General features: G+C 50.8%; 2 protein-coding genes across 4 annotated transcripts in view; one reads left to right on the top strand and one right to left on the bottom strand.

Annotated features, from left to right (window-relative positions):
• MIER1 (MIER1 transcriptional regulator) overlaps nt 1–8,971 on the top strand; it is a 41,184-nt gene extending 32,213 nt beyond the window's left edge. For all 3 annotated transcript variants that reach the window (XM_074906016.1, XM_074906015.1, XM_074906014.1), the window contains 6 exons: nt 534–685; nt 1,250–1,331; nt 2,644–2,738; nt 3,249–3,376; nt 5,018–5,157; nt 5,977–8,971. In XM_074906016.1, coding sequence (XP_074762117.1) covers nt 534–685; nt 1,250–1,331; nt 2,644–2,738; nt 3,249–3,376; nt 5,018–5,157; nt 5,977–6,302 — 923 coding nt within the window. In that variant the 3' untranslated portion in view covers nt 6,303–8,971. The remainder of the gene's footprint in view (nt 1–533; nt 686–1,249; nt 1,332–2,643; nt 2,739–3,248; nt 3,377–5,017; nt 5,158–5,976) is intronic.
• A 1,120-nt stretch (nt 8,972–10,091) lies between these two features.
• Nucleotides 10,092–21,036, bottom strand: SLC35D1 (solute carrier family 35 member D1). Its single transcript, XM_074906017.1, has 12 exons — nt 20,830–21,036; nt 20,450–20,483; nt 20,264–20,350; nt 19,888–19,955; nt 19,346–19,417; nt 18,640–18,708; nt 18,215–18,317; nt 17,646–17,738; nt 14,602–14,669; nt 14,192–14,270; nt 13,327–13,409; nt 10,092–12,586 (listed from the first exon to the last, which is right to left on the bottom strand). The coding sequence occupies exons 1-12, from the start codon at nt 21,030–21,032 to the stop codon at nt 12,478–12,480; spliced, it is 1,068 nt and encodes a 355-aa protein (XP_074762118.1). The 5' UTR covers nt 21,033–21,036; the 3' UTR covers nt 10,092–12,477.
• Nucleotides 21,037–25,519: the final 4,483 nt, after the last annotated feature.

Raw genomic sequence — 25,519 nt, 5'->3', positions numbered from 1 at the left:
TGGCTTTTGCCAGCCCTGTTAGCTGAGACTTTTACATTTAGTGGCCCAGACACCTGGCAGTGGTTTTACCACCATTTTTCGTGGTGTGCTTTTTGGTTTTATGTGACTGATGTTAGTCATCTTGCAAGAAAACAGATATCATTATTTTCTGAAATAGTTTTCCATGCCTGCTGGCTGCCATCGGCAAGACGGTGTGCTTGGGGAAGAGACGTGCCTGGGTGGATCCTTCAGGGGCTGCCGGGTAGTGCTGCTGCTTCGTCATTTAAGCGGTTTTAGGAGGAGGACAGGGAAGGTGGAGTTTCTGGAATTTCCTAAATGGGTGCCAGAACCTAGAGCAGAGCTTATGCCAGAGATCTGAAGACAGTATAAGGTACAGGATCCTAATCGTTGGGATCTTTTACCCTGTCCTTAGGTGTGTTCTGGATTAGTGTTGGTGCTCTAGTGATCTTCCAAGGTTTCATAATCACATGATCTTTATAAGAGAGAATAAATATTGTTTTAGCCTGCTTGTCTTTTTCCTGTGCTTAATTTAGTGTATGAAAACGATGACCAGCTGCTGTGGAATCCTGACTTCTTACCAGAAGATAAAGTGATCGAGTTCCTAAATGAAGCATCAAGGCGTACGGGTGATGAGAAAGGCCTAGATGCAATTCCTGAAGGATCACATATTAAAGACAACGAGCAGGTATATAAGAATAATTAGGATCTGTAGTTTAATATTACAGAATGAATTACCCCTTTATTTTATTTTATTCCAAGAATTAAAATTGTGTTTGAAACAGCTTTATTGTTCCTTTTGGAAATGGAAATATGATGGGATTTTTGCCTCTCCACAAATATGAAACTGTTAACTTGGGCTTAATGTTGCTTTATGTGTCAGTGCATTATTTTATATATGAATAATGGTGTATGAATGAGTTCTGTTCTTTCCGTTGCAGGTTTTTTTAAAGCTATATGGATGTATACTTATTTTTTAATTCATACAAAAAAACCCCATCAATTTTACAAAAGCATGCACTGGATGAAAACGTTAAAATTCTTTGCCTGGGTATATTCTTGGTTAATCAGAGATTTGGAAATTTAAACAGAGGAAATATATCTTTGTGCTGTCTTAAATTATATTACATTCATTCAAAGAGTTTATTTTTAATCTTAGTAGGTATTAGTGATTTACTGAGTATGCTTCTGTGGCACAACATAAAATGAGTGGTACTGAGAATGTTAAATGTGTGTCTTTTCATCTTTTCAGGCATTGTATGAACTGGTTAAGTGCAATTTTGATACTGAAGAATCATTACGAAGGCTGAGATTTAATGTAAAAGCAGCCAGAGGTGAGCATATGCTGAAAGTTAAGTTTCTAATGTTGAATTCTCATTTTATTTGTTACACGGGTATTGCGGTTTGCTGTCGGCAGACTGAGAAATTTTATTAGAGCTTGGCTGCCTGTAAGCTGTACATATCAGTGCCCATTTAAATTTCAATCTCTCAGCTGAAGGTTGCATTAGCAGATGTAGTATAAACAGGTACATGATCAAAGAGGGCGTGCAAATTAACTTCCCGTCAGTAGAGCTTGATATTTATATATCTGTGACTTGAGTAACAAGTTAAAATTTAAGATTACTTCTCAGCGACTGAATTGTGCATTTCTTGGGCATTTTATTCCTTGTTCTTCTAAACCTTTTCAGTGCTCAAAGATAATGGAACGATCATGAAATAAAATTAAATCATTTACAATTCTGAGTAAAGGAGAATGAGCATCTAAACCTTTTGTTTAACAAAGTGTAACAGTGAAAAGACCCTGGTCTTAAAGATGCTTTTGGAGCTTTAAGCATTTCCTGGTTTGGTATTGATCTCTATACTCAAAGGAACAAGGAACTAAGAGAGGGCACAAGTTATTTTCCTTGCACATTGATCTGTTGGTTCTGCTTTCAAACCTGTGGCTTCTCCAGAGTTTACTGTGCAAATCACGAGACGAGAACGATCAAATAGAGAAGATTAGTTTGTTCTGCCACTGTTTTAAACCTTTTTTATTTGTGACCTTAAGAATCAATAAAGCCAAACTGCATTAAGTTCTTAGAAGTGTGACTGAAAGTTATTAGGGGTTTGTTCTGGCTTCAGTGGGCCAAGATTCCCCACCCAACAGTGTGAGCAGCACAATTTCTGATTCTACCTGGCTGGAGTTAACAGCCTATCATTCATTGCTGGCTCTTACCAGCAGTAAAGGAGATCTCATTCCTCATTCCTTTTCCCCTGCTTCTTCCAAATACCAGCAGGCTGTTTGAGTCCGTAGCATGAGCTCCCGCGTGTTGTGTCCTGGCGTGAGGGATACCCGGTGAGACCAAGTTTCTAAGCCCTTCTTCCTTTTCCTGCTGCTTAGTGACTTTCCCCGTGCAGGGCTGGAGTTATGGACCTTTTCTAACAGTCCCTGCTGACTTCGGGCAGGCAAATATCCCACCCAGTCACCCAAAGGGAGAACTTTCATTTCTGTACTAGTAAGTGAAATTTCTGGAGGTGGTTCTCATTTAGTCAGCAGACGGCGTAAGAAATTTGAATACCACGTATGTTTTCTGGCACTTAGGTTTTCTTCCATTGGCCGTATGCTTTTTTGTTAAGTATTTTCTTTCTTGCATTTCCTTGCTATAGAAGAATTATCTGTTTGGACAGAAGAAGAATGTAGAAACTTTGAACAAGGGCTGAAAGTCTACGGCAAGGATTTCCATGTGATTCAGGCAAATAAGGTAAACACTGATTTTAAGTGTAGGAGGTTTTTTTAAAGCAATGTAATCGTAAATACATTCTTATCCTCAGTTTCCTTCACAAATGACAATATTTAATTCTAATAATTTTTACTGCATGTACATCCAAATTGGTTTCTCAAAGTCCAGACTCCTCTCTAATGGTGGCTGTGAATGCAAAGTTCAGAAAAGTACAAAAATCCCGCCGTGCGTACATTCAGGAAGATCTGCACCCCTAGAGCCTTACTCTGGTCCTGAGTAGACTGGTGATACAGGCTTGAATATTTCTCCTGAAGCTGTTGCTCACAACATCTTCAGATTTCTTTGAAAAACTATTACATTTTGCGTTTCGGTTTCTGGGCCTCTGAAATTTTGAGTCAATAGTTTCCGCTATCTCCTGTGTTCTGTAAAGAAGCATTGACTTTGGATTTCACACCTTTTGATTTAAATGGTAGCTTTTTGCCAAAAAATGTATTTAAATTCATCAAAATTTGCATGGCACATATTTCCTAGGTACGAACAAGATCAGTTGGTGAGTGTGTAGCATTTTATTACATGTGGAAGAAATCAGAGCGTTATGATTTCTTTGCGCAGCAGACCCGATTTGGAAAGAAGAAATACAATCTTCATCCTGGCGTAACGTAAGACGTGCATTATTTTTATGTGCTTTTACATTTTGGATCTAAGTCTTTATTTTATACTACTCTAATCTTAAATGTGTATGACAACTGAGGGATTCCACAGTCCCAATCTGCAGCAGGAAAACAGCCAAGGTGTAAGAAAAGCTTACTAGTGCGTATAATGTAATTTCTAAAATACATTTATGTGGAGTAAGGCCAACAATTTGCACTGAACAGCCATTTAATTTAATTTGTTATCTGTTTAAATGTTTCACAAACGTAACATTTCTGCAAATGTGGGGGGAGTTTTAAATGCTTGTTTTACTTTCAATACATGTTTTATATGCAGGCATTAGTCACAACTTGCAGGTGGGATTTGTACATGCTGCAGTACACTCTTGAAATGTGGTGTTTGGCAAGAATTCTGGCCAACACAGTGCCCTGTTCTTGGGCTTTTTTTGGGTGCATGTAGCTCCTGTCCCCATTCACATCTCTGCTAGGCAAAGAGGGAACTGTCTGGGCAGAGCTCTGTATTCTCCTCCCTCAAATTGGAGCAAGGGAGCCAACATACTCTTCTGCCCTTCATTCCAATACTATGATTTTACTATCCCACTCTTTCCACTGACTGTTTCCAAGTCTTTTTACTCTTATTTTTATTTCTCATTTGTTCCTGGCTTCTCTGAAGATCCTTCTTTTTAATATTATTGTTTCTTTAAACATTTTAGAACCGTGTGTTGGACCACTGAAGTGAACTTGCAGTATGGCATTAAGAGGTGCCATCTGTAGACTGTTACAGAGAAGCACCCAGAGCTGCTGGATTTTCTTAACCAGTTGTCAGAGACTGTCTGTCTCCCCCTCTTCTCCCATCTGGGTTGTTTTTTTAGACATTTTCAGCTGTTAAACACCTAAAACATTCTCTGATTCTTTTGCAGTTGCCTGCATATGGTGATCAGAAGTGTCATTAAGGATTGTACTTGTCTATTCTTGAGTGATTTTGCAGATAGGTGTGGGAATTTAGGGTGCAGTATCAGTTCCAGAATAATTATGTGTGAGGATACACTGTTTCTGGAGTTAATCCAGACTGATACCATATGTACAAGGGCTTTACCAACCAGCTTTGTTTGTTTAAATCTTTCAGAAGAGATTTGCTATTAGTGACCTAAATTGTCGGACTCTAATAGATTTCAGATACGGGAACGTCTTTAACTCTGAAATTTTTCATTTGCTTTTAACTTCACCCCTTTCGAGGCTGCACATGCACAAGATTTATTTACTTTAATGGTACGTTATCGCTGCTGCAGCAAATTGCAAGAGCTTAGTACAAACTTGCCTGAGAGCATCACCTTGAAAACACGGGGCACAGCGTCTTGAAGTTTCTGCTTGTACCTGATCTTGTGGGACTTAGCATAAGCACAGGCTGAACTTGTACAAGCTGGCTGCAGGGACTGGTCAACAAATGCGTAGTTAGTGTGGTCAAACTGTACGTGGACCAGTTAACACAGGAGGTCTTAAAGTTGTTAACTTTGCAAGTCTGTGCCTTCCAAAAGGTGCAGAGCGTGAACTGGCTGCACTTGCGGTACGTGTGGTGAATATTTTTCTACAAATAACACCATTAGCTGGCACAGCAAGGGCAGTGCTGAATGTGCTCTTTCTGTTGTGTAGAGATTATATGGACCGTCTCCTGGATGAAAGTGAGAGTGCTGCTTCCAGTAGAGCTCCATCCCCTCCTCCTACAACTTCCAACAGCAGCACCAGCCAGTCCGAAAGGGAAGACAGCACAACCAGCAGCAGTAACCAGAACGGTGAGCACATGCCCTGTTCCTCCTAAACAGAGCTGCCAGATCATCACAGATGACAAGCCAGAGGGGAAAAACAAGCCTGGTTTAGTTTTAAATATCTTCCGAGGTTTTAGCAGCTTTAAGTTAACACTTTTTTAAAAAAACTACTTTTTCCTGTAGGCAGCGGTCATATTGAAGATAAATCTCCGCTAGAATCTTCCTTTGAAATGTAATTAATCTGTTCTTGCCTTCCCCATGCTGGCGTAGATGTGTAATGCTCACTTTGTGAGGAGTCCCGTGCAGGATATTTAAAACAGCTGGGATGGGAACTGAGCTGGGCTGGTGCTTTGTCTCAGGAACACTGTTAGCTGGGCTTACCAGAAATGGGGCACTGAGGGTGAACAGGAATGGGAGAAGAGCCAGGGCATGATCCCTCGTGAAGGAAGAAAACCTCAAAAGCAAGGGCCAGCTGTTCCAAAGGAGCCAAAGTGAAAGCAGTGCCAAGAGGAGGGAGGAGCTTGGGGCCTGAATCAGATTGTGAAAATCGAGGGGAAGCTACAGAAGCTGCTCAGGTGAGGACAGCCCAGCTGCAGCTTGTACAGCTGTGGGATTCCAGGAGGTTTTCTTGGCTGCTGTTGCTTATAAGGGCTTCCATAAACTCCGTTGTGGTAAGTCTGTCATTTGTATGCAAATAAATCCCCCGTTCACCCCACAGTGAGGATGCAGAGATCAGTACTGGCTTCTTAGTTCAGCAGGGCCAGACTTCTGCTTTACTGACCTGTCACAGATTGTTTTGTTACTCCTTACACTTCCATTCTCTTACGGTACATCTCTGTTACACAGGGGTGTCTGCTAATGGGCCGGGTGAGATACCAAATAAAGAGGAAGCAAAAACTGAAGGATTGCATGTAAATGGACCTACCAGTGGCAAGAAAACACCTCACACGGATCTGGATACAAATGGGTATGAAACTGAAAACCTTTCCGTTGACCCAAAACTTGCTCATTCAGCTTCAAGAAACGAAAATGATTTTGAAGAAAAAAATGAAAGACCTCTGAAAAGGAGAAGAATTAACAGCAATGGAAAAGAGAGTCCAGGTTCTTCAGAGTTCTTCCAAGAAGCAAACTCACATGGGAAGCTTGAAGAACTAGAAACTTTGGATGACTGAGTACTGGGAGCTGATTTTATTCCATGGAGTAAATTTTGGGTGTCTAAAATTTTCAGGGTTGATGGGTTACCTTACAAAATCCAGTTCTGTAAAACAATTCCGCTGAGATTTTTTTTTTTTTCCTAATACCTTCTAGTTGGCTCTTGAGATCTGATTATTGGGTTGTTTTGGTTTTTTTTTTTCAGTGCTGAAAAGCAGTAGGAAAATATTCTGTTTCTCAGAGCTGACAACAGTAGTTCTGGGAACTCTTAAGGCTCTTAAAAAATAGTTGAGAAACAAATCGGTGAGTTTCTGCAAAAATACTCCCAGCCTAATAATACATTAAAGAAACTTCTGTGCGTAGTGCACCATTAAGCATTGTACAAGTGAACAAAGCATCCTATTTGAAGCAGGGGGCTGGTTCAGATGTTGCAGGAAGTGAAAATGAAATACAGAACGCCAGGACACGCATCAGAGTAGGCACAGAGACTTCCACTCACGCTAGCGAGAGGAGAGTGTCATCCCATTGCTAAGGAACCCTTATGAATCCTGAAAGTTATGAGCACAACTATTTTTATATATAGAAGTTTTAAAAGGTAAATAAATAAACCAGGTGAGGTTTGTATATGTAAAATTGTTGACATCAATGATGTCTTTCCATATTCTTTATCTGGGCTAAAGAAATACATTCTGTATTTTTCCAGATTTCTTTGTAGCCTTTGAAAGATTTTTACAGTACTTATGTCTTGATTGAACTGTCCTTTCTTAAAACAAAAGCTTGTATAATTTTCTTAACTTGTACAGTTGGTAAACTTTTATGAGAGAATTGATATCCTGAGTCTAATGTCAGCTTCATTTTATTTTGCTGAAGTCTTTTCTAAAAAAAAACCAACAAAAAAACCCCAAAGCAAACCAATTGACTTTAAAAATGCTTATTAGTCACCAACATGTTATTTTCTTCTCAGAAAACAATTAACATCAAGAATGGTTAGAAGACACTTGATTTTGAAAACATGTTTTTCTTACTTGTGTTTAATGGCAAATAGTGATGCTATGAATTTGTTAAGCATGATGCTTGCATTGCACAAATTTTCTTGCTTTCATTATACATTTTTCTCATTTTATTTTTGAGCTCAGATAAATTTCACAGCAGCCAAACGCTTAAGCTCGTTCACCAGGATCGGGTGTTTGTTAGATTATCCATTGATTTATCTTTCAGTCTTACCTGTCATCATCTACATTTCACTGAGCACAGGAAGGGTAGGAAATGGGTCACGTGAGTCTGGCTGGACCGGTTAGAAATGCACGTGCAGCTGGTGACCTGGTGCCTGAGCATGAATTCCTGAAAACTAGTGGATGGGTATTTCAGTGGGAGCATCCAGACACGTACTCGGTACAGTGAATACACATATATATTCAGTGTGTGTGTATATATATATATATTCAGTGTGTGTATATATATATATTCGATATATATATATGCAGTGTATATATATATGCAGTGTATATATATATATATATTCAGTATATAGAGATTCACAGGTGCAAGAAGTGAGAAAAAACTATTTATAAAAGCGTGTGGAGCGGGTGATGCTCACATCCCACTAATTTAAAAGTTGTTGAAGTAGGGTTTTACATCCATGAAATAGGCAGATTTTTAAATACCAGTCTTTTGGTTTTCGGTTGGTTGTTTTGTATTTTTTTTTTTTTTTAAGCCACAGCTACGCATCTACTATATTAAAAATAGGAAAAAATTGTTCATTTGTATAATTTATAATCTTGTGTCTGGCTCCTGTGGCTTACAGGTGTGCTATTACTTTTTAATTGGTTATTTTTACTTAAAAAGTTTCCAGTTTTAAACAGACGGTCCTGTGGTTCAAAACTAATGTATCAACCTCAAAACCCCAACTGCCAAGGGTTTCATTTGGTTTGTTTTCCTTCTTCAACTACGTGTACTTGGACTTTGGTCATTCGTGAGCCAAATCCCGTGGCTGGGCCTGGCTCCATCGCCACGCTGAGTTACGGGAGTGTATGAACCAGAAATATTCCCAGAAATGTTGTGAGGAGGGAGCTGTTCTGCCCACTCAGGCAGGACTCAGCCTCCACCTCCACTTAGCCAGCACTTGACAGGGTCAGGTTGGTTAATACGGGGCCTGATTAATCCATTCTTTGATTGCTTTAGTGAGAGGTTGCTGTTAATTTTACAATATCTGGTTTATTAACAGAAACCCAAAGTATCACAGCCTTATATCAAAGAAGGTCTTGAGACGGTTTCAGACGGAGGGTAGTGCAGTGCTTCTAAGAGTCTTTGCAACTAGAGTCCTATTTTCAATTTTATTTTTATGCGGTTTTGTTTGCAAGTTGGAAATACTTCCAAAAATTTATAGTAAAGTTTATAAGTAAATTGTCTCAGGCTTGTGTGTGAAATACAGCACTGTGTATATTTTCAGGAATGTTGCTTTGTTTTTTATCTTACCTTTTTTTTTTTTTTTTTGTGATACGTAGAAGAGCCCTGACATTCCGTAATCAACAACTATGTAATGCTCAGCTAGACTTTAAGAATATTTAATTATAATTTACATTTTGTTTATGCTGGTGTTTTATACAATACTTTGTTCATGTTCTTCAAAATGCAGCCACTATAACTTAATAAGTCATTGCACTACTAAAGCTATTTAAAATTCTAGAAATATCGTAACTCTGATTTCATTTACAAAGCTTTCAGTACAGTTTGGAGCCCAGAAGGGTTTGACCCACGTTTCCAAAGGGCCTTGGGAAGGTCCCAGCTCGCGCGTGGCACTCGGGAACGTTTTGCAGGTGCTCTGGGGCTGGGTTCAGGAAGCTCTTCAAGACTGCAGCCTGAACAAAGAACCCAGTTCAGGAGAGTAAATCCTTGCTGGGCTTGCTAAAGGATTAAATGTGATATTAAAAAAACAACCACACACACACACACAAAAGAAATCTACAAATTAGTTTTCTACATTTTTCCACACATAGTAATTTTGCACTGTTAGTAATTCCCTTCTCTTATCCCCGCTCCCTGTCTGCAATTCTGAAAAAGCTTATTAAAATATTTTTTTAAACATACTGTCTGCATAAAAAATTCCTGAGTTTTTTTGATCAGAACAGGGGGTAGAGTATTCCTACTTACAGAGGAGGCGAAGACCCGGTCCTGGTGTAGCAGCGTGGTGGTGACTCCGTTACTGCTGCGGTGAAAACCGCGGAAAACAAAATTCCCTTTTCTGATTAAACTGAATGATTTCTTTCATTCCCCAACCTCTTTTTCCATAACACGTTCCCGGGGCAGCCTGGGCAGAGGTGGGTGCTGGGGTACACTTACAAATAAAGGAGGAGGGAGCAGAGAGCAGCCAGGAAAGGCAGCAGTGGGGTGGCTGGGGAGTACAACTGACCAGTTAATTGTAATTAATTTGATTTCTGAGGCACAGGCTGTTCGTTGGAGGCAGTAGGGTGCTGAGCTTTCTGCAGTCACCCTGCACAAGGTTGAAGCACCTCGGCGTGGGGGGACAGGTGTGCTCAGGGAGATAGATTTTAGCAAAGCGCAAGGTTTTTTGGGTTGATTTTTTTTTTTTTTCCCCCTCCCATTACATACTTCCCCTCCTCAAAGAATTTTTCAAGCGGAAAACCCAAGAGACCTCCTCCACCCCCACTTTCCCCCGCACCTACCAGAGGCCCCCCAGCAGGGCCAACAGGTACTGGGGTGCTGGGGGACCCCTCAGCACCTCCCTCCTCTCCTCCAGCCTCTTCCCACGGGTCCAGGGCGAGGAAGCAAGAACCAGGGGGTAGGAGGAGGGAAGGTCATTGGTTTATTTGAAGCCAGTACAAAAATACATAGGCACATAAAATTCTTTTTGCTATCATCACTGACGGACATATAAAGCCTGCCATACATTCAAATAAAAAGGTCACCCTTTTAATCACTAAAATGGGCATTTTGTAAATAGATTCTATATAGAAAAAACTTTAGTCGATTAATAACATAGAAAATACTGTTGTAGGAACTCTGTTTGCTTTCCCAGTGTATACAATACCATCCAGACCCCGGCACTGAAGTGTGCCCAGTTACAAACAAAAATAAGCTTTAAAAATATTTTACTGTTTGGACAACAAATCTAACCAGTAGATTCAAAAAAAAAAAAAAAAAAAATCATCAAAACTTGCTGACAGAATTGACATCCTGACTGCAAACGCCTCAGCACAGCGAAGTCACAAGCAAACGTGGCAAAAAAGTGATTTGCAAATATTTCTGTTTGAGCAAGAGGAATGTACCGGCCCGGCTGCAGGACGGGGGCGGGGGCTGCTGGGCCCAGCACTACCCAGCTACTGGGAACCAGTACAGGGCCCAGCAACCCCCACTGGAGCTGATGTGTGAGTAGCAGGAAGCATTCATCATCTTTCCTTACAAAAAGGAGAGCTCTGCAGGTGCCTGCAAAGCTGAGCTTTTACTGACATTTAGGAAGTAATAAAAATAATCGGAATTTTTTTTTTTTTTTTTTTTTGCCTCTCTCCAATTCAGCACTAGGAGGGGGGAGCCCCACTGTTCTTCGCTCTGGGACTCACCGATCCAGCTCTGGGTGCTACCAGGTGCTTTATAAATCCAGTAGCCACCCTCAGCCCCCCACTAGCCCCTTTAGCAGCCTGTGGCCCCCAAAATGCAGCCCCCCACCCCAAGGTGAGGGGAAGAGCCCAGCTCTGGCACAACTCCACAAACAACTCCAGGAACGGGATTTTGGAGCAGGGGGCTGGCAGACTCACTCCCTATCTTACAGAAATTCCAGATCATGTACAAGAACTTCAAATGTTAGCTGCTCCAATAAACACAGCAGGTATTTTTTTTTTTTTAGCAAATATCTCTCAGAAACAAATGACATTGTCTGTAGAAGCCGTTTTCCTGGTTACCAAAGGAATGTGTAGAAAACACGTGTAAATATAGAGAGTTCTACCAAAATTCTTTTTTTAACCAAAATTATAAACAATTATTTTAAAACCAAAAGACAATCCAAGGAGACACCTAGAAAGAAGTGCTAAGACAACCTTTAAAAAAATTAGTTACTGCTGCCTGACATCTTAAAAATCCCATTCTTTTAATGGGTCACAAACCAAAGATGACTTACAACATTAAAAAAAAAAAAAAATGTGGGACAGGGCTTGACCAAAGCTGAAGTACTGGTGCTGCAGCGTGGGCACCCACAGAGCCTTCCACCCCACCAGCCCCATTGGCTTCATTAATTTGCCAAAAACACCCCACGCTTTGAGTCTCTGCCTCGTCCGTGCCGGGTGGGAAGGGGATTGTGGGGGGGCAGGAGCAGCACCTTGGCTTTACAGTGGATTTTCTGGAGCGAGGGGACTGGGTGGGATGACAGCAGCTCTCCTGCGAACCCTGCAGATCCAAAATGCCCCACGAGGGTCCTGGCCCTGGCAGCATTCCCAAATCCAAAGGTTTCTGACCCTGGGGGGGGGTCAGGGGGAGGCTGCCGGCCCTGCCGAGCTCACCGGTGGCAGGTAAAACCTTCACGCTGGGAACATCCCTGAAAAAACAACCGCAGGCGGGCAAAGAGAGGGGGGGATGAATGCTTGCAGGGCTCTTTGAAATCAAGGACGGCAAACCCAGCTTTAAAAGTGGGTTAATGATAAAAATTAAAAAAAAAAAAAGAAAGAAAACTAACAAACGTTAAGTTCAGAGAGCATTCAACAAAGAGGTTTTGGCCCAAAGCAGGAGCACCCTCCAGACACAGCTTTGTGAGGCTGCAGCTCCCAGGGGAGAGCAGGGGTTGGCCCGACCCGCCCGTGGGGCCAGGAGGGAGCAGGGGGGGATGTGGGGAGGGGAGCCAGCCCCAGCATCCATCTGTCCCCGAGCCGAGACGCAGCCGAGGACGCTCAGGGTACAACCCCCAGCGCTGGCACCATCCTCTGCCACGCTTGGGCCGGTCTCTACTGCCAAATCTCGGCGTGATAGAAGCCCGTTAATTCCTCACAATCAGCCTTAATTAGATGTATTCATCACCATGCAGTCAGTTATCTTCCCGATAATTTGTAAAGGCAGCAATCTATTGTGCAAATTAAGAGCATCACCCTCACTCCATGGCAGACGCCCCGGATTCCTTCCCGCGTTCTGCCCATGATCAGCTGAACAGAAATCGGTTCATTTCCCCCCCCCAAAAAAAAAGCCTTTTCCTGGTCACACAGAGCTTTTTCCTTTAATATCCATCTTGCTGCCAGCTTCGGACTGCTTGCTCATTTGCTCCTCGGTGAAGGTGATGTAGGAGTACACCAGGCTCCCAGCAATACTGCAAAACAGGGGTGGGCATGAGGAGGAGGGCGCCCGGCTCAGAGCCCCGGCAGCCTCCCGCACGCTCCGGCGCAGCACAACCTGCCCCCAGCAGCCCCGAGGAGACGCTGCCTTCTACACCAGCACCTTTATTAGTTATACAGACCCCCCCGGGCAGCTGCAAACACCAGTCACCAAAGAAAAGTCCAAGCCCTGGGTGTGCTGATGGTCAAGGACCTGCTGCGAGCATCAATTTGCAAGGAAATTCTCTGTTTTCCTCTTAAGAGTAGATATTTTGTTTAATTTGTACCCAAAGGCCCAAGCCCCTAGCCTAGTGCTGGACCCACTCCATCACTGAGGGGATCCTGCTGAACAAGGAGACTTTTCACAATGCAGAAATACACCCCAGACCAGAAAAGATGCTTTTCCGAAAGCTGCGCTAACATACCAGGAGAAATAAACCAAGAAAACACCTTTTTTTCTACCTTAATTATACAATTCAGACACGCAACTCTGAGAACAAGTTAAGTTCGATGCTAAAATATGCCTGTGTGTTCCCCTGGCTTTTAAAACAACCTGAGTCTGTCTGGGAGCTCTCCACAGCCCACACCAGCTCCTCTGCTGCAGCACAAACACCACTTTTTTTTTTTTTTTTTTTGAAAGAAGCATTGAGCCAGTCAAACACCATTCCAGTTCCACAGCAAAACAGTTTTCACTTTCAAATCGTAAATAAAAACTGCAAATGCCCAGTGCTCTTACCTGATATTTAAACCGATGAAGTTTGTCCATGTAAAAATATAGTCTCCTCCAAAAAACATCCCAATATAGGTTATTAAAATATTCTGCAAAGGAACAAGATTTGAGAAACAAGAGCACAAGTTTCTATGCAGCCTGAGACAAGGGTATGCTCTGTGCATTAAAGCAACGTAGAAAGGGGAAAGCGTGAAACAGGCAAGTGGTGGCAACACTGGATTAAAAACGGGTGGGTTTAGAGCTGCTGAGAAACGCTCCTGAACTGAGGCTTTGATTGCCGGCGCAGCGCGGACGTTCCCCCCCGACTTCAGACCAGCCGCCGGCCACTAAAACCCAGAGTAACGCCCAGGAGCCCCCGTACGGGCTCACCGGGCCGAGGTGATCTGAGGATTGTGGCTGTTTCTGGGCGTTTTGCACGTCATTAGTCTCGGGGAAGCTGAAGGCACTAACCGCAGCCACTGCCACGTGCGGCTGCTCACCGCACAACCACGCGCGGAGCATCTCTCTACTCCAGACAGCATGAAAAAAAATAATAAATAAAATCCCATCAGAGCTGTCCTCCCCTCCACGCAGTGCACAGCAAAAGCCCCGAGCCTCTGTCCTGCCCTTCCCATGAGCAGCACGAAGCGGGTGCAGGGACCTGTTCGTGGCTTTTGCTGGAGTAAATTGTCCAGGCGTGCAGGCAGGGCCCCGCCGCACGTCGCGGGGATCCTCGGGCCAGGCAGAGCTGGCCAGCTGCGATGCCAAGCACGTCCCAAAGGCTCAGCCAGCCCCGCGCCACCACCTCGAGCCGCCGTTTCATACAAGCCCCGAGCAACGATCACAGCAACACTCACCCAACGGCAGCCCTGGGAGCGGAGAAACCACTTACCTTAATGCAGCCAACTATTGTAGTTGTAAGAGCAGAATTATACTGAGTGCAAAGAACTGTGGAGTACATCAAAATAAACCTGCAGGAGGGAGAGCAGACATCAGGCTCCAGGACATGCTTTGGGCATTGCCATTCATCTCACCCCCTCTTTTCTAGGGCAGTATTTATGCCGCTGCTTTTTTGGCTAAACCCGCACTGAAGCAGGGTAGGAAATCACTTCCACCTGGCACAGCTCTTGGAAAGAGCGTCCCTATCAGATTTATTGTAATTTTTTTCACCCAGCATGGCTCAGGCAACTGAAATGCACAGCTTTTGGAACAAAGATGCTCCCCAGCACCCAGCCACCAGCTGCAGGGACGCATCCCAGCCCTTGGAGGCAGCAGCATCCCCCCAGCCACGTTCTTCCTTACCCCATTACACACGACAGCGTAAACTGCACGACGAAGAGCGTGTCTGCCCAGCCCTGGTACTCCATCGCCTGCAAGAAACACAGCCCGGCCCTCAGAGGAGGAGGACACGCAGTAACTCACAGCAAAACAAGAAACAAACACCTGACATCGGCTTTCATGTCACAGCAGGAAAAAACAAACCAAAGCGCAGCCCAGCCTGTGACATGCTGGGGCTGGGGAAGGCTGGCTGCCCACATCAGCACCCAGCACACTCCTCCAAAACGCAGCGAGTAACTTTCCTACAAGCGAGAGGGACCAGGAACGGCAGTTCCCAGCCCGGAGATGCCCTCCCTGCAGTTCCACCACTGCCAACTGTGGCCCTGCAACAGCACGGCTTGGGGGAATTTAACCTCTAGAGACACAAAATGGCCAAGGGAAGGCCAGATTTCACAGAAAGGAGCCTTTTTTTGTGTGTGTGTGTTTGCTGGAGTGGTTTTTTGTTTTGTTTTTTTGTTGGTTGTTTTTTGAGGTTTTTTTTTACATTCCACTCCATGCAGCCAAACACCTTTTTGCCAGCTGCAGGTCTGGGGATGGCTCCAAAGGACAAAGCTCAAGCAGTGGGAGATGGTTTGCAGCGGGGACAGGGAGGGAGGCCAGAAGCTGGAGACACAGAATCCCAGAACCATCTCGGTTGGAAAACGCCCTGAAGCTCCTCCAGCCCAACCATGACCCTCCCCCTGACCCTTCCCAACTCCCCCAGATCCCTCAGCGCTGGCTCAGCCCGACTCTTCAACCCCTCCAGGGATCCCGGGGACTCCCCCCTGCCCTGGGCAGCCCATTCCAACGCCCAACAGCCCCTTCTGCACAGAAATCCTTCCTCAGAGCCAGCCTGACCCTGCCCTGGGCAGCTTGAGGCCATTCCCTCGGGGCCTGGCGCTGGGGCCTTGGCTCCAGAGACTCATCCCCCCTCTCTGCCCCCTCCTGGCAGGGAGTTGCAGAGGGCCAGGAGGTCTCCCCTCAGCCTCCTCTTCTCCAGACTGAACCCCCCCAGTTCCCCCAGCCGCTCCTCATAAGACAGTGCTGGGCTCCCCAGTGCCAGAGAGACAGGGACAGACTGGAGGGGGTCCAGCCAGGGCCAGGAGCTCTCCTGCAGCAGGGAGAGCCAGGGCTGCCCAGCCTGGAGTGGGGCAGGTTTGGGGGATCCTGCCCATCCCTATCCCAGAGGACAGAGGTGGGCTCTTCCCGCGGTGCCCCGGGACAGGGCTGGGGGCCATGGGCAGGGCCAGACACGCAGGAGGGTCCCAAGGAGATGCCTCGTCACTCTGAGGGTGACCAAGCGCTGGCACAGGTGGCCCGGCGGGGCGCTGGAGTCTCTCTCCATCCTTGGAGATGCCCAGAACCCACCCGGACACAGCCCTGGGTCAGATGAGCTCCAGGGGCCCCCGCCAGCCTCACCCGGTCGGGTGCAGCGAGGAGGGGGGGCAGAAGGGGGTGATAGCTGGTCCCCCCACCTCCCCGCCCAGCAGCACGGCAGGGAGAAGGGTGGCCGAGCACACAGGGACCCTGCCAGGAACGGTGGCTTCCAGCAAAAACACAGAATGCCGACCCAGGAGAGGGAAAAACGACCCTCCCGCAGCCAGTCCTTCCCCTTCACCCCCAGGAATTATTTGCAGGGCTTTGCTCGCCACCAGCAGCACGCCCATTTCTGCCTCTCACAGGACAAGACATCGCTATCCTTGATGCTTGTTCACAAACTACAAGATTTGACACACGCACGAGTACAGTGGGAGGCTTTTGGATGCAGCCCCCCCCCCCCCCCAGCACAGCCCCCCCGCTCGGGAGCCATCCCCACGCGAGACACGTTCAGCTGCACGCCCTTCACAAGAGGGTTTTTCATCAGGCTCCAAACGTGGAGTTTCCTGGCAGCAGCCCCAACACAGCGCATCTTTGTCTGCCTCCGGCTGCCAGGAGCTCAGCCAGGGAAACAGAAGTTTATTCAGGGGGGGGGGAAAAAAAAAAAAAAATGTTTCTCTGCAAGCCAAACAGAGGCTGCACAGTGCAGCACAGAGCAACGTTTTGCTCCCCGTCTACCAGCTCCTGCTTATAAATGAGCACTTTATCCCCAAATATCTCCCACTGAGTCGCCCTTTATGAAGGGCAGGGGCTGAGCTACCTTCACCCCGCGCAATCGCTTCTCCTCGCTAATCACAGCTCATTATCTTAGCGGCTCCTTACTGGGGTTTGTCATCAGAGAATTAAGCTCCTAATGAGAAAAGAGCCACCAGGCTCCCCCTGCCTGGGAACGGTTGGAGGAGGAGGGACAGGGGGGGCCACCAGCACCCACAACTGGCACCCACAGGGGTCTGGGTGGGCAACGACTTCAACACTTGCCCACAGAGGGGGATGCCCGCTCGTGCGGGCATGAACAGCAAGTGCCCTGCTCAGGAGAGCCCCCCCAACCTCGGGTATAACTGCACATAAGCAAGAGCAGTAATAATAATAATTATTAACACAATATAAATATCACATATACAGAAGCACATGTAAATCAGACCGTGCCCTGACGGGGCAGCAGCACAGGCAAAGTGAGCCTCAGAAAAAAATTCAACACAACCCCTACCCCAGTCAGAGGGAAGGGCAGAAAGGAGTTCAAAGAAACTCATTTATTCTAAAAATACTCGACTTCTTTGTTTTATAGAATATTTGGTTTCACTTATTGCTCTCGCACTTCCCCATTCCTCAAGCATTACAAAAATGCATGAATGGAGCAAGTCTGCGGATTTAAAGTCCAACCGTAAGACAGTTATTTTCTGCTGACGGTTTTGGGGTAGTTACTCTACCTTCCTTCGCCCTGCCCTCCTCCCTCGGACGCTGCAGTTTGTGTTTGCAAATTAGGGCTAACGAACTGCTTTAGTTTCACAGTTTGAGCATTTCCCACTTTACGTAAGAAGGCCAAGTTACAGAAAAGCGCGTTACAACAAAGAGTAAAATGTCCCAAAGCCACCCGTCTGGCCCAGAAGGAATCGTGCCACCCACGACCCCGCTGCTGGGGGCAGGAATCCTACCTTCTGCGCATCTCCCGTGAAGTAGGCAATGGTCAGGGTGGGAAGGATCATGAACAGTGCATTGTAATAGAGCAGGCCGTATTTTCCCAGCTCCTGGAAATAAGAAATTTCTGTGTTTAAGGTTCCAAACAGGAGCAGAAAACCTGATTCACGTTGCTACTGAAGACGGGGTCTTGTGAGCTGATTCCACGTGGGATTCTCAGGGACAGAGGTGCTGGAGAGTGGGTTTTTTATATAAAAAACTGTATTTTGTAAATATATATATTAATACGTGTGCATATGTATCTATATATATAAAAAACAGACTTAGGTAACAGGCCTGCAGCGAGCTGTGTGGTCACCACCTGCCAAGAGGCCGTTTTACCGCTGTCAGGGTGGCTGTGACCGGCGCGGGGACGCGGCTCCGGGTGGCCCGAGGGTGCCCCAGCGCCGTCACCAACCCTCCTGACAGGAGATGGGGGGGAGCGGGACGGGGTCACCCCGGGTGGGCCTCACCCCCCGGCCCTCGCGGCGGCGAGCGGCTGCCAAACCAAGCGCGATGCCCGGAGCGGAGCCAAAGGTCAGCTTACCTTTGAGTCCAGCTTCTGTTTCACGTAGGCACCGTTTGCAGCTGTTAAGGCATCGTTAATAAGGATAAAAATATATCCTTCCAGATCGAATGCCAAGTCAGCACTGGGAAAGGAAAAAAAAAACCACGTAAGTTAAACGTCTCAAACTGTGCAGTGTAACACTTGCAAGATTCCTTCTTCCGTTTAGCCAGTAAGTTGTTAGAAAAAATTAATCGTGGGAGGAGAGACTGGGATTTGGGTCGGTAAAACATTCTTTCCTACTAGAGAGCATGTCTGAGGGTAAAAAAAAAAAAAAAAAAAAAAAAAAAAGAGTCAGCATTGCCTCTCTCTCTTCTTGGTACATACCATGGTACCTGATTCACCTCAACTTTGCTGGCTGGCCCACGCAGAGACCCGGGAGAGGGAAAAGCAAACCGGGAGCTCACCTAGCAGCTACGAACGCCCCGATGATCATTGCAAATACTGTCATCTGAATGCTCCAAGAAAACTTCTTCCTGAAAAGAGAGACAAGGAGGACACCGCCGTCACCCACAGCTAAACCTTTGCAGGAGCACTCAGGAGAAGCTTTTCCTCCTGGCACACAGAAAGAAAACCACCCCGTGCAGAAGGCAGCAAGTAAAAGCAAGACGTTTAGACAATTATCTCTGCGATTTAAAAAAAAAAATAAAATAAAATAAAACCCCAAAACTTGGCAAGGACGAGGTGCATGTTTACAACTCTGCCTATGGCAGAGAAGGCTCAGCTGGGCACGGAGCGCTCGGCACGGCACAGGGAGCAGCCCAGCCCTGGGAGGGGGCTGCGGGCACACTGGTTTTGGGGTGCCCTGGCAGAGGGGAGCGGCCGGGCAGGGCGCCGCGCTGCCCAGAGAGCGGAGACGGGGCACGTCCACCTTCCCCACGGGTGGGAGAGGGGCTGCGGGGAGCAAAGGCCACGCTGCTGCTCGCCTCTCCGCTTCCCCTGCCCACCCTCGCTCCCCAAACCCAGTTTTCCAAGGCAAAACCCCCTGACCACAGGCGCCCACAGCAGCTCACTGACACACCGCGACGCCGCCCCGGCACCTGCGGGGGTTTTGTAACTCTAACCGGTATCTGCCACCGGGAGCCCTGGAGAGGAGGGGCTGGGGAGACTCACTTGAGCAAGAAACCTTCGGCAAACATCGTAAACAGGATGGAAAACCTCCGCAGGACGGTGAACATCGGCAGGCTGCAAGGGGAAGGTTCCGCAGGGTGAGATGGTGCCCCCGTGTCCCCCTCCCCGCCAAAACGCGGCCGCAGAGCAACAGCCCCAGCGGGCGCGGGGACAAGAGCCCCCCAGCACAGAGCCCCCCCCGCTTTCCTTATGAAAACGGCATTTCTGCCACCCCCCTCTGCGCAAAAGGCAGCGCCTCTGTCCGACCTCGTCGGGGTGGGGGGGCCCCAGGGACGCCCCACGTTGGGCGAGGGCCAGCTCGTGTCCCTCCCTGCCCGCCGGCCGGGAAAGCGCTCGCCAAGGCGCACGTGGCTTCCCTCAGCGTGGGCAGAGCGGGAACCGCATCGCCCCGAGCGCCCCCGGCTCGGGTCACCCGCACCCCCACACAGCCCAGGGGCTCCCCGCAAACAGCGGGGGCCCCCCGCGAGGGCCCCGTTGTACATCACCCCCCCCATCCCATCCCAGTATGACGAAAGCCATCGTACTTCAGCTTCTTTGTGCTGAACAGTCCTGTGATCTGGTTCCCGAAGTACAGGAGAGGTAGAGGAAACGTCTAGAAAATTAGAAGAGGGATAAGGCGCTGCGGGAGTGACCGGAGCAACCCGGGGAGCTCCCCAGCAGCACCCTCCTTTTATGTATAAATAAATAGATACGAAATTATTTCCACCCCGGGATGGAAACGCTCACACACACGTGCCCCAGCTCCTCAGCCCGGAGACGCTCCCGGGGCAACGAACGCGGGCATCCCGCTGCCAAAATCCCCGCGGTGGCCACCGGGCGAGCAGCTGAGGCCACTGCCCGGCTCTGGGGTGCAGGAGAGGCGGCTGGGGAGGGGGTGAGGTGGCCCGGGAGGGGCCTTACCCGTCGGGGGACATGTCTGTCGAGGTCAGGGAACTTGACCACCCGCAGCGCCTTGCCCGCCCAGAGCACCGCCACCGTCGCCACCATCTGCAAAAAAGTTGGGGAGGGGGTGTCAAGCTGATAGTGCCCCCTCCCAGCATGGAAGGGGGGTCAGGGGGGAGGAATAAAGGGGGGGACCCCACTCACCTGGCCCAGCCCCACGCACAGCGAGGAGGGGAACCTGCGGGCAGAGAGGAGATATCAGAGGGGGGGTCCTGCATTTAAAGCGGGGGGGCAGCAGCCACGCACCCCCGCGCTGTGTGCCTGGGGAGGGGCAGAGCAGCAGCCCCCAGCCCTGCGGAGCCCGCGGCCGTGGGGGGGTCCCCGCGGGAAGCTGGGGAGGTGGGGGGGGGTCACCCACGGGGGTGCAGCCCGGAGTGAGGAGAGGGAGGGGGTTAAGGCGTGCATGGAGGGGGGGGTCAGCCCCGCAGCGGGGGGGTCCATGCAGGGGGATCCGCAAGGCCGGGGGTGCCCGGGGGAGGTCTGGCACGGGGGGGTAGGGGGGTGCGGCGGCCCCCGGGCCGTACCCGTAGGTGGTGAGGACGCTCTTGTTGACGACGACGATGAGGAAGGAGCTGAGGCCGTAGAAGGCCGCCGCCAGCAGCTTGAGGCAGAGGGTGAGGCCCGGCGCCGCCATGCCCCGCTCCGCATCGCCGGGCGCGGGGGCTCCCGCGGGGGCTCCCCCCTCGGCCCCGGCCGCCGGGCGTCTGCGCGCCGCCTGCGACGACATGGCTGCTGGGGCGGGGCCGGGGCGGGGCCGGGGCGGGGCCGGGGCGGGGCCGGGGCGGGGCCGGGGCGGGGCCGGGGCGGGGCCGGGGCGGGGCCGGGGCGGGGCCGGGGCAAGGGGCGGGGCACGGAGGGCAGCGCACGGGGGGGTTAATGCACGGGGGGGCATCCCACGGGGGTCTGTGGCATAGGGGTGTGGTACGGGGGGGGGCATCCCACGGGGCTTTGTTGCACGAATTGCGGGGGGGGGAGCGTCCCATAGGGGCTTGTGCATGGGGGGGCATCCCATGGGGTGGGAGGATGGAGGGGGGCATCCCACAGGGGTGTTATTGCAGGGGGGGGGCATCCCACGGGGGGTTGTGGCATAGGGGGGAGGCACCCCATGGGGGTTTGCTGCACGGGTCAGGGAGGGGGGGAGCATCCCATAGGGGTTTGTGCACGGGGGGGCATCCCATGGGGTGGGGGGGCATCCCACGGGGGTTTGTTGGCCTAGGGGTGGGGGGGCATCCCTCGGGCAGGGTTATTGCACAGGGAGGGCACCCCACGGGGGGGTTTGTTGCTCGGGGGGGACATCCCGGAGGAAGTGGGGGGGTTAGCATCCCACGGCGATTTGTTGCACTTGGGGGGGGGGGGGAGGCAACCCATGGGGGATCCCTTGCACGGGTGGGTGGGTGGGGGCATCCCACAGCGGGGTTGTTGCACGGGGGGGCACCCCACGGCGGTTTGCTGCACAGGGGTTGGGTATGGGGGGGGGGCATCCCACGGGGGATTTGTTGCACAGTGGGGGCATCCCATAGGGAGTTTGCTGTGCAGGGTTTGGGGGGACGGGGGTATCTCACGGGGGGGGGGGGGGGTTGTTGCACAGGGGCCTGGTACAGGGAGGGCGGGGGGAGCAGCACGGGGGGGTCATTGCACGCGGAGGGCAGGGGGACACAGCACCGGGCAGGGGGCACTGCAGGGACAAGGGGACACGCACCTTTTTCTGGGTGGGGGGACAGGATGGGGGGGTGTCTCCCCCTCCCTCCCCATAGCAGAAGTGGGGACCTCAGGCCGGGGGGGTGTCATCGGCATGACGGGGCGCCCAGCACCCTGCAGGGTGTTGCCCTTGGATGACCCCACGCGCAGAATTCTGGCACCAGGCCTTTCCCTTCCAGAGATTAAATCTTCCCCTCCAGGCCACGTTCTGCCAAGTGGAAAAAAAACACCAAAATACGGCAGCTTGGAAAAAAAAAATAACCAGCCACCACCCTATAGGTTGCATCAGAAAAAAATGGCATCGTCTGGGGATTTTGCTGGAAAACCAGAACTAACAGATACACCTCGAGTGGCGGCTGCTGGAGGGTCTTTTTTCCATCGCCCACACGCTCCCACCCGGCAGGGCACAGGGGAAAATAAAGGGGTGTCTGCTGGGGGGGGGTGTCTGTGCCCTGCAGCCCCCCAGGGTGGGGTGCAGGGGGAGCTGGGGCCTGCACGTGGCTGGAGGGACAAAGGGATGCTGCACCCAGTGTGGGGGGGAGACGGGGGGGTGTTACAGATGGGGTGCAGGGGGGTTGGGATGAGCCCCAGCCTGGCAGCCCCCACCGCAGCACGTTTGGGGTCACTCCTGACGCAGCTGCGGGGTGTTTGTCGCCCTCGGCCGTGGCGCTGCTGGCAGAAGGAAACGGCCCCTTTTTGAGAACTTTCTCCCCAATTCTCTCCCTGCCACGTCCAGACCTGCCTGGGCACGGCCAAGCCCTGCGGGGTGGAACCCGGAGGTGCTGCTCGCCCCGGCACGCTCGCCCTCACCCCCCAGCTCCCCACAGACAAACTCTTCACCCAAACTTTCTGTTTCCTGGCCCCCGCTGGCGGCCAAGGGCCGGGGCCGTGCCCTGGCACGGCTCACACCGAGCTGCGGGAAGGACAAAAAGCCCAGGAGCAACTTTCCCATATCTAGAGCATCCTTTTAGCCAAAAACCACAGCGAAAAAACCTTTCTCATCGGCATCCCCTTCCTTGTCCCCGCGCTAAATCCTGCCCGTCCTTATCAAACCGCAGCGCGGGCTTGGACCTGGAAATATTTACTTCTCCAACAGCAGAGAGGAACCTAATCCTGCCCCAGTTACAGCACCAGCGGGATTGACGCAAACTGCCCCAATTTCCAGGCAGACCCGTCCCCGCTGGCAGCACCGGTGACCCCGTGGTGACGGACAAGGCGCCGCAGACCCCTGCGACCCCCCCCTTGGCCCAAACAAACCACGGTGGCGGTTTTAAGGCCAAATTTTTGGACCCTCTGGGTCTGGCGGGCAGCAGGCGGCACGGCTGCAGTGATGAAGGGGTTGCATGGGGTGGCCTTGCCCGGGTCCCCCGGGTCCCCCCGTGCTGAGAACAGCCCTGGGTATGACACAAACGCTTCGCTTTTGGCAGAAAAGCCCGTTCTGGCCCGACCTTTCCTTCCTGCTAAACTAAGCCTCTGACTCACCACAGTAATTTTAGCGTGCCCGGCCAGCAGCGAGCCCACCAAAGATAACAAATGTTAAATTAATCCGGTTTAATCTTAATCTCGTTTGACAGCCGGCTCAGCCAGGGGTTTCTCCCCGCTGAGATGACTCTGGGGTGACGCTCACGTCCCAGGGTGGGGGGAAAGGGGCTTCCCAACCTGGTACCCCCCAGGGAACAAGGGCTGAGGTGAAGGTTGGCAGAGGCGGCGGCAGGATCCGGCAGCACCGGGGGCCGGTGGCAGGCGGGGGGCCGGGGCAGGGCTCGGCAGCCGGCGAGGGAGTTTCTGCGAGATGCAATCGCCGGCGCGGGGGTGGCCGTGCAGCTGGGGCGAGTCACGCTACAGCACAGGCAGAAGCGAGGCACCGTGGCCCCCGTGCCCCCTCGCGTGGTTTTTTGGCCCCTTGAATTCAAGGCTAGCCCCCCAAAATGTGGGTGCTGCAGGGAAGGGGTGCAAGGGCTCCATGCGACTGAGGCTGGGGGGCAGGAGAAGGTGCTGGAAGAGAAAGGGGGTAACTCCCCCCGGCCCGGGGCTGGGCACAGCGAGCGTGGCACAGGGACCATGGGCCAGGCGGGCGTCTGGGTGGAAAAAGGCTGGGGAGCACCCTGGATGCCAGGGGAAACAGGCACTGGGTGCTGAAGGCACCATACTGGGATGTGCTGGGAGAAGCTGTGCCGTGCCGTGCCAGCCTCTCCACAGGGACTCTCCACAGCAGCAAAATGTTGGCAAGGTATTTCCACTCTGGTTATCAGCCTGTAGGGGAGATGTAAGGAAATGGCGAGAGGCACGGCGGGGTTTGGAAGGTTGAGGTGGCGTAACCTGCCTCAGGAGAAGGCCAAAGCAACTGGGATTTGTGAGCACGGGAAGGAGAAAGCCGTGGGAAAGAGCCAGGCATGAGCACTGGCTCTGCTCCCCTCCTGCCCTACGCCGGCCTGGCTGGAGCGGGGCGCTGAGCCGCGGCTCGCCGAGGCCGCTCAGGAAGAGATAAGAAGACACGAGTTTAACCGGCACCAGAAGAGGGATGGGCTGGGAAATATGGGAACCAACAGCTCAGAGGGGCCCCGACACCCGTCCCAGGAGGGGCTGCGCGCCTGCAGTGCTGTCCCAGCCCCGGGTGTGCAGCCCCAGCCCCAGACACGTGCCCCACAGCGTTTCATCCTCAGTCCCAGCTATGTCACCCCCCCTGCCCCGCCAGCCCTGGGACCCTCCTCGACTCACCCCAAGGACCCCCGAGCTGCAGCACAGCCCCCCCCCAGACACCCCCCCCCCCCATCTGCCTCCTGAAAACAACTTATCAGTCGATAAATACAAACACTTTCATTACCTAATGCATTAAACACACCCATCAAGTGCTGAAGCTAAAATTCCCACCAAAATTCTCCCCACCTCGCTCGGGGTGCGTGTAACTCCACACACAGATGTATCCTACACCTTGCTGTAACTACAGGTTGTAGTTTCAGCACAGGGTGAGGCTTCCCCCCCCGCAGTGCCAGCGGGCTGACGCTCCTGCTTACACCCACCCTTCATTTTCACAAAAAAACCCCACGGATCGGTCAAAACCCAGAGCAGCCGGGGCTCGCTGGCGGAGGAAGGGTCTGCCTCGCCCCGCGGCGGGGGAAAAAGATGTTCCTTCACGTTTCCTCCTGCGAGGGCAGGGGCAGGCGGGCGGTGCGGTGTTTCCTGTGGTTGCAGCGTCTAATGAGGTTAACACTGTTACCGAGGTTTAACCCTTCAACCGGTGTGAAAAAGGAAGCCACGGGCTCTGCAGCGGGAAGGTTTGGGACCCACGGCAAGAGCCGGCGGGATGGGGAGCCCCGGGGCAGCCCCGGAGCCTCGGCCCCCTCCACCCCCCAGCCCGGGGGTCCGCAGCCCGTCGCGTCCCTGACGAGCTGGGGACAAGCGGAGGGGTGACGCTCCGTGCAAACAACCTCAGTTCTCCCGGAGTTTTTCACTGTAGGTTTCGGGATTAGCAGGAAAACGTTCTTTCAGCTGAGAGAGCTCAGCCTGCCTCGCCAG

This window comes from Athene noctua, chromosome 5, assembly GCF_965140245.1.
Source record: "Athene noctua chromosome 5, bAthNoc1.hap1.1, whole genome shotgun sequence".
Classification (NCBI taxonomy): domain Eukaryota; kingdom Metazoa; phylum Chordata; class Aves; order Strigiformes; family Strigidae; genus Athene; species Athene noctua.
The sequence above is the reverse complement of the archived record's forward strand: the minus strand, read 5'-3'. Positions and strand labels throughout refer to the sequence as shown.

Coding starts and splice junctions, on each gene's coding strand:
- SLC35D1 (XM_074906017.1), bottom strand. CDS start 21,032: ATGTCGTCGCAGGCGGCGCGCAGACGCCCGGCGGCCGGGGCCGAGGGG. Junction 19,418..19,887: donor TTCAGCACAAAGAAGCTGAA/GTACGATGGCTT, acceptor TTCCCCTTGCAG/CCTGCCGATGTTCACCGTCC. Junction 12,587..13,326: donor TTCATCGGTTTAAATATCAG/GTAAGAGCACTG, acceptor CCTGTTTTGCAG/TATTGCTGGGAGCCTGGTGT.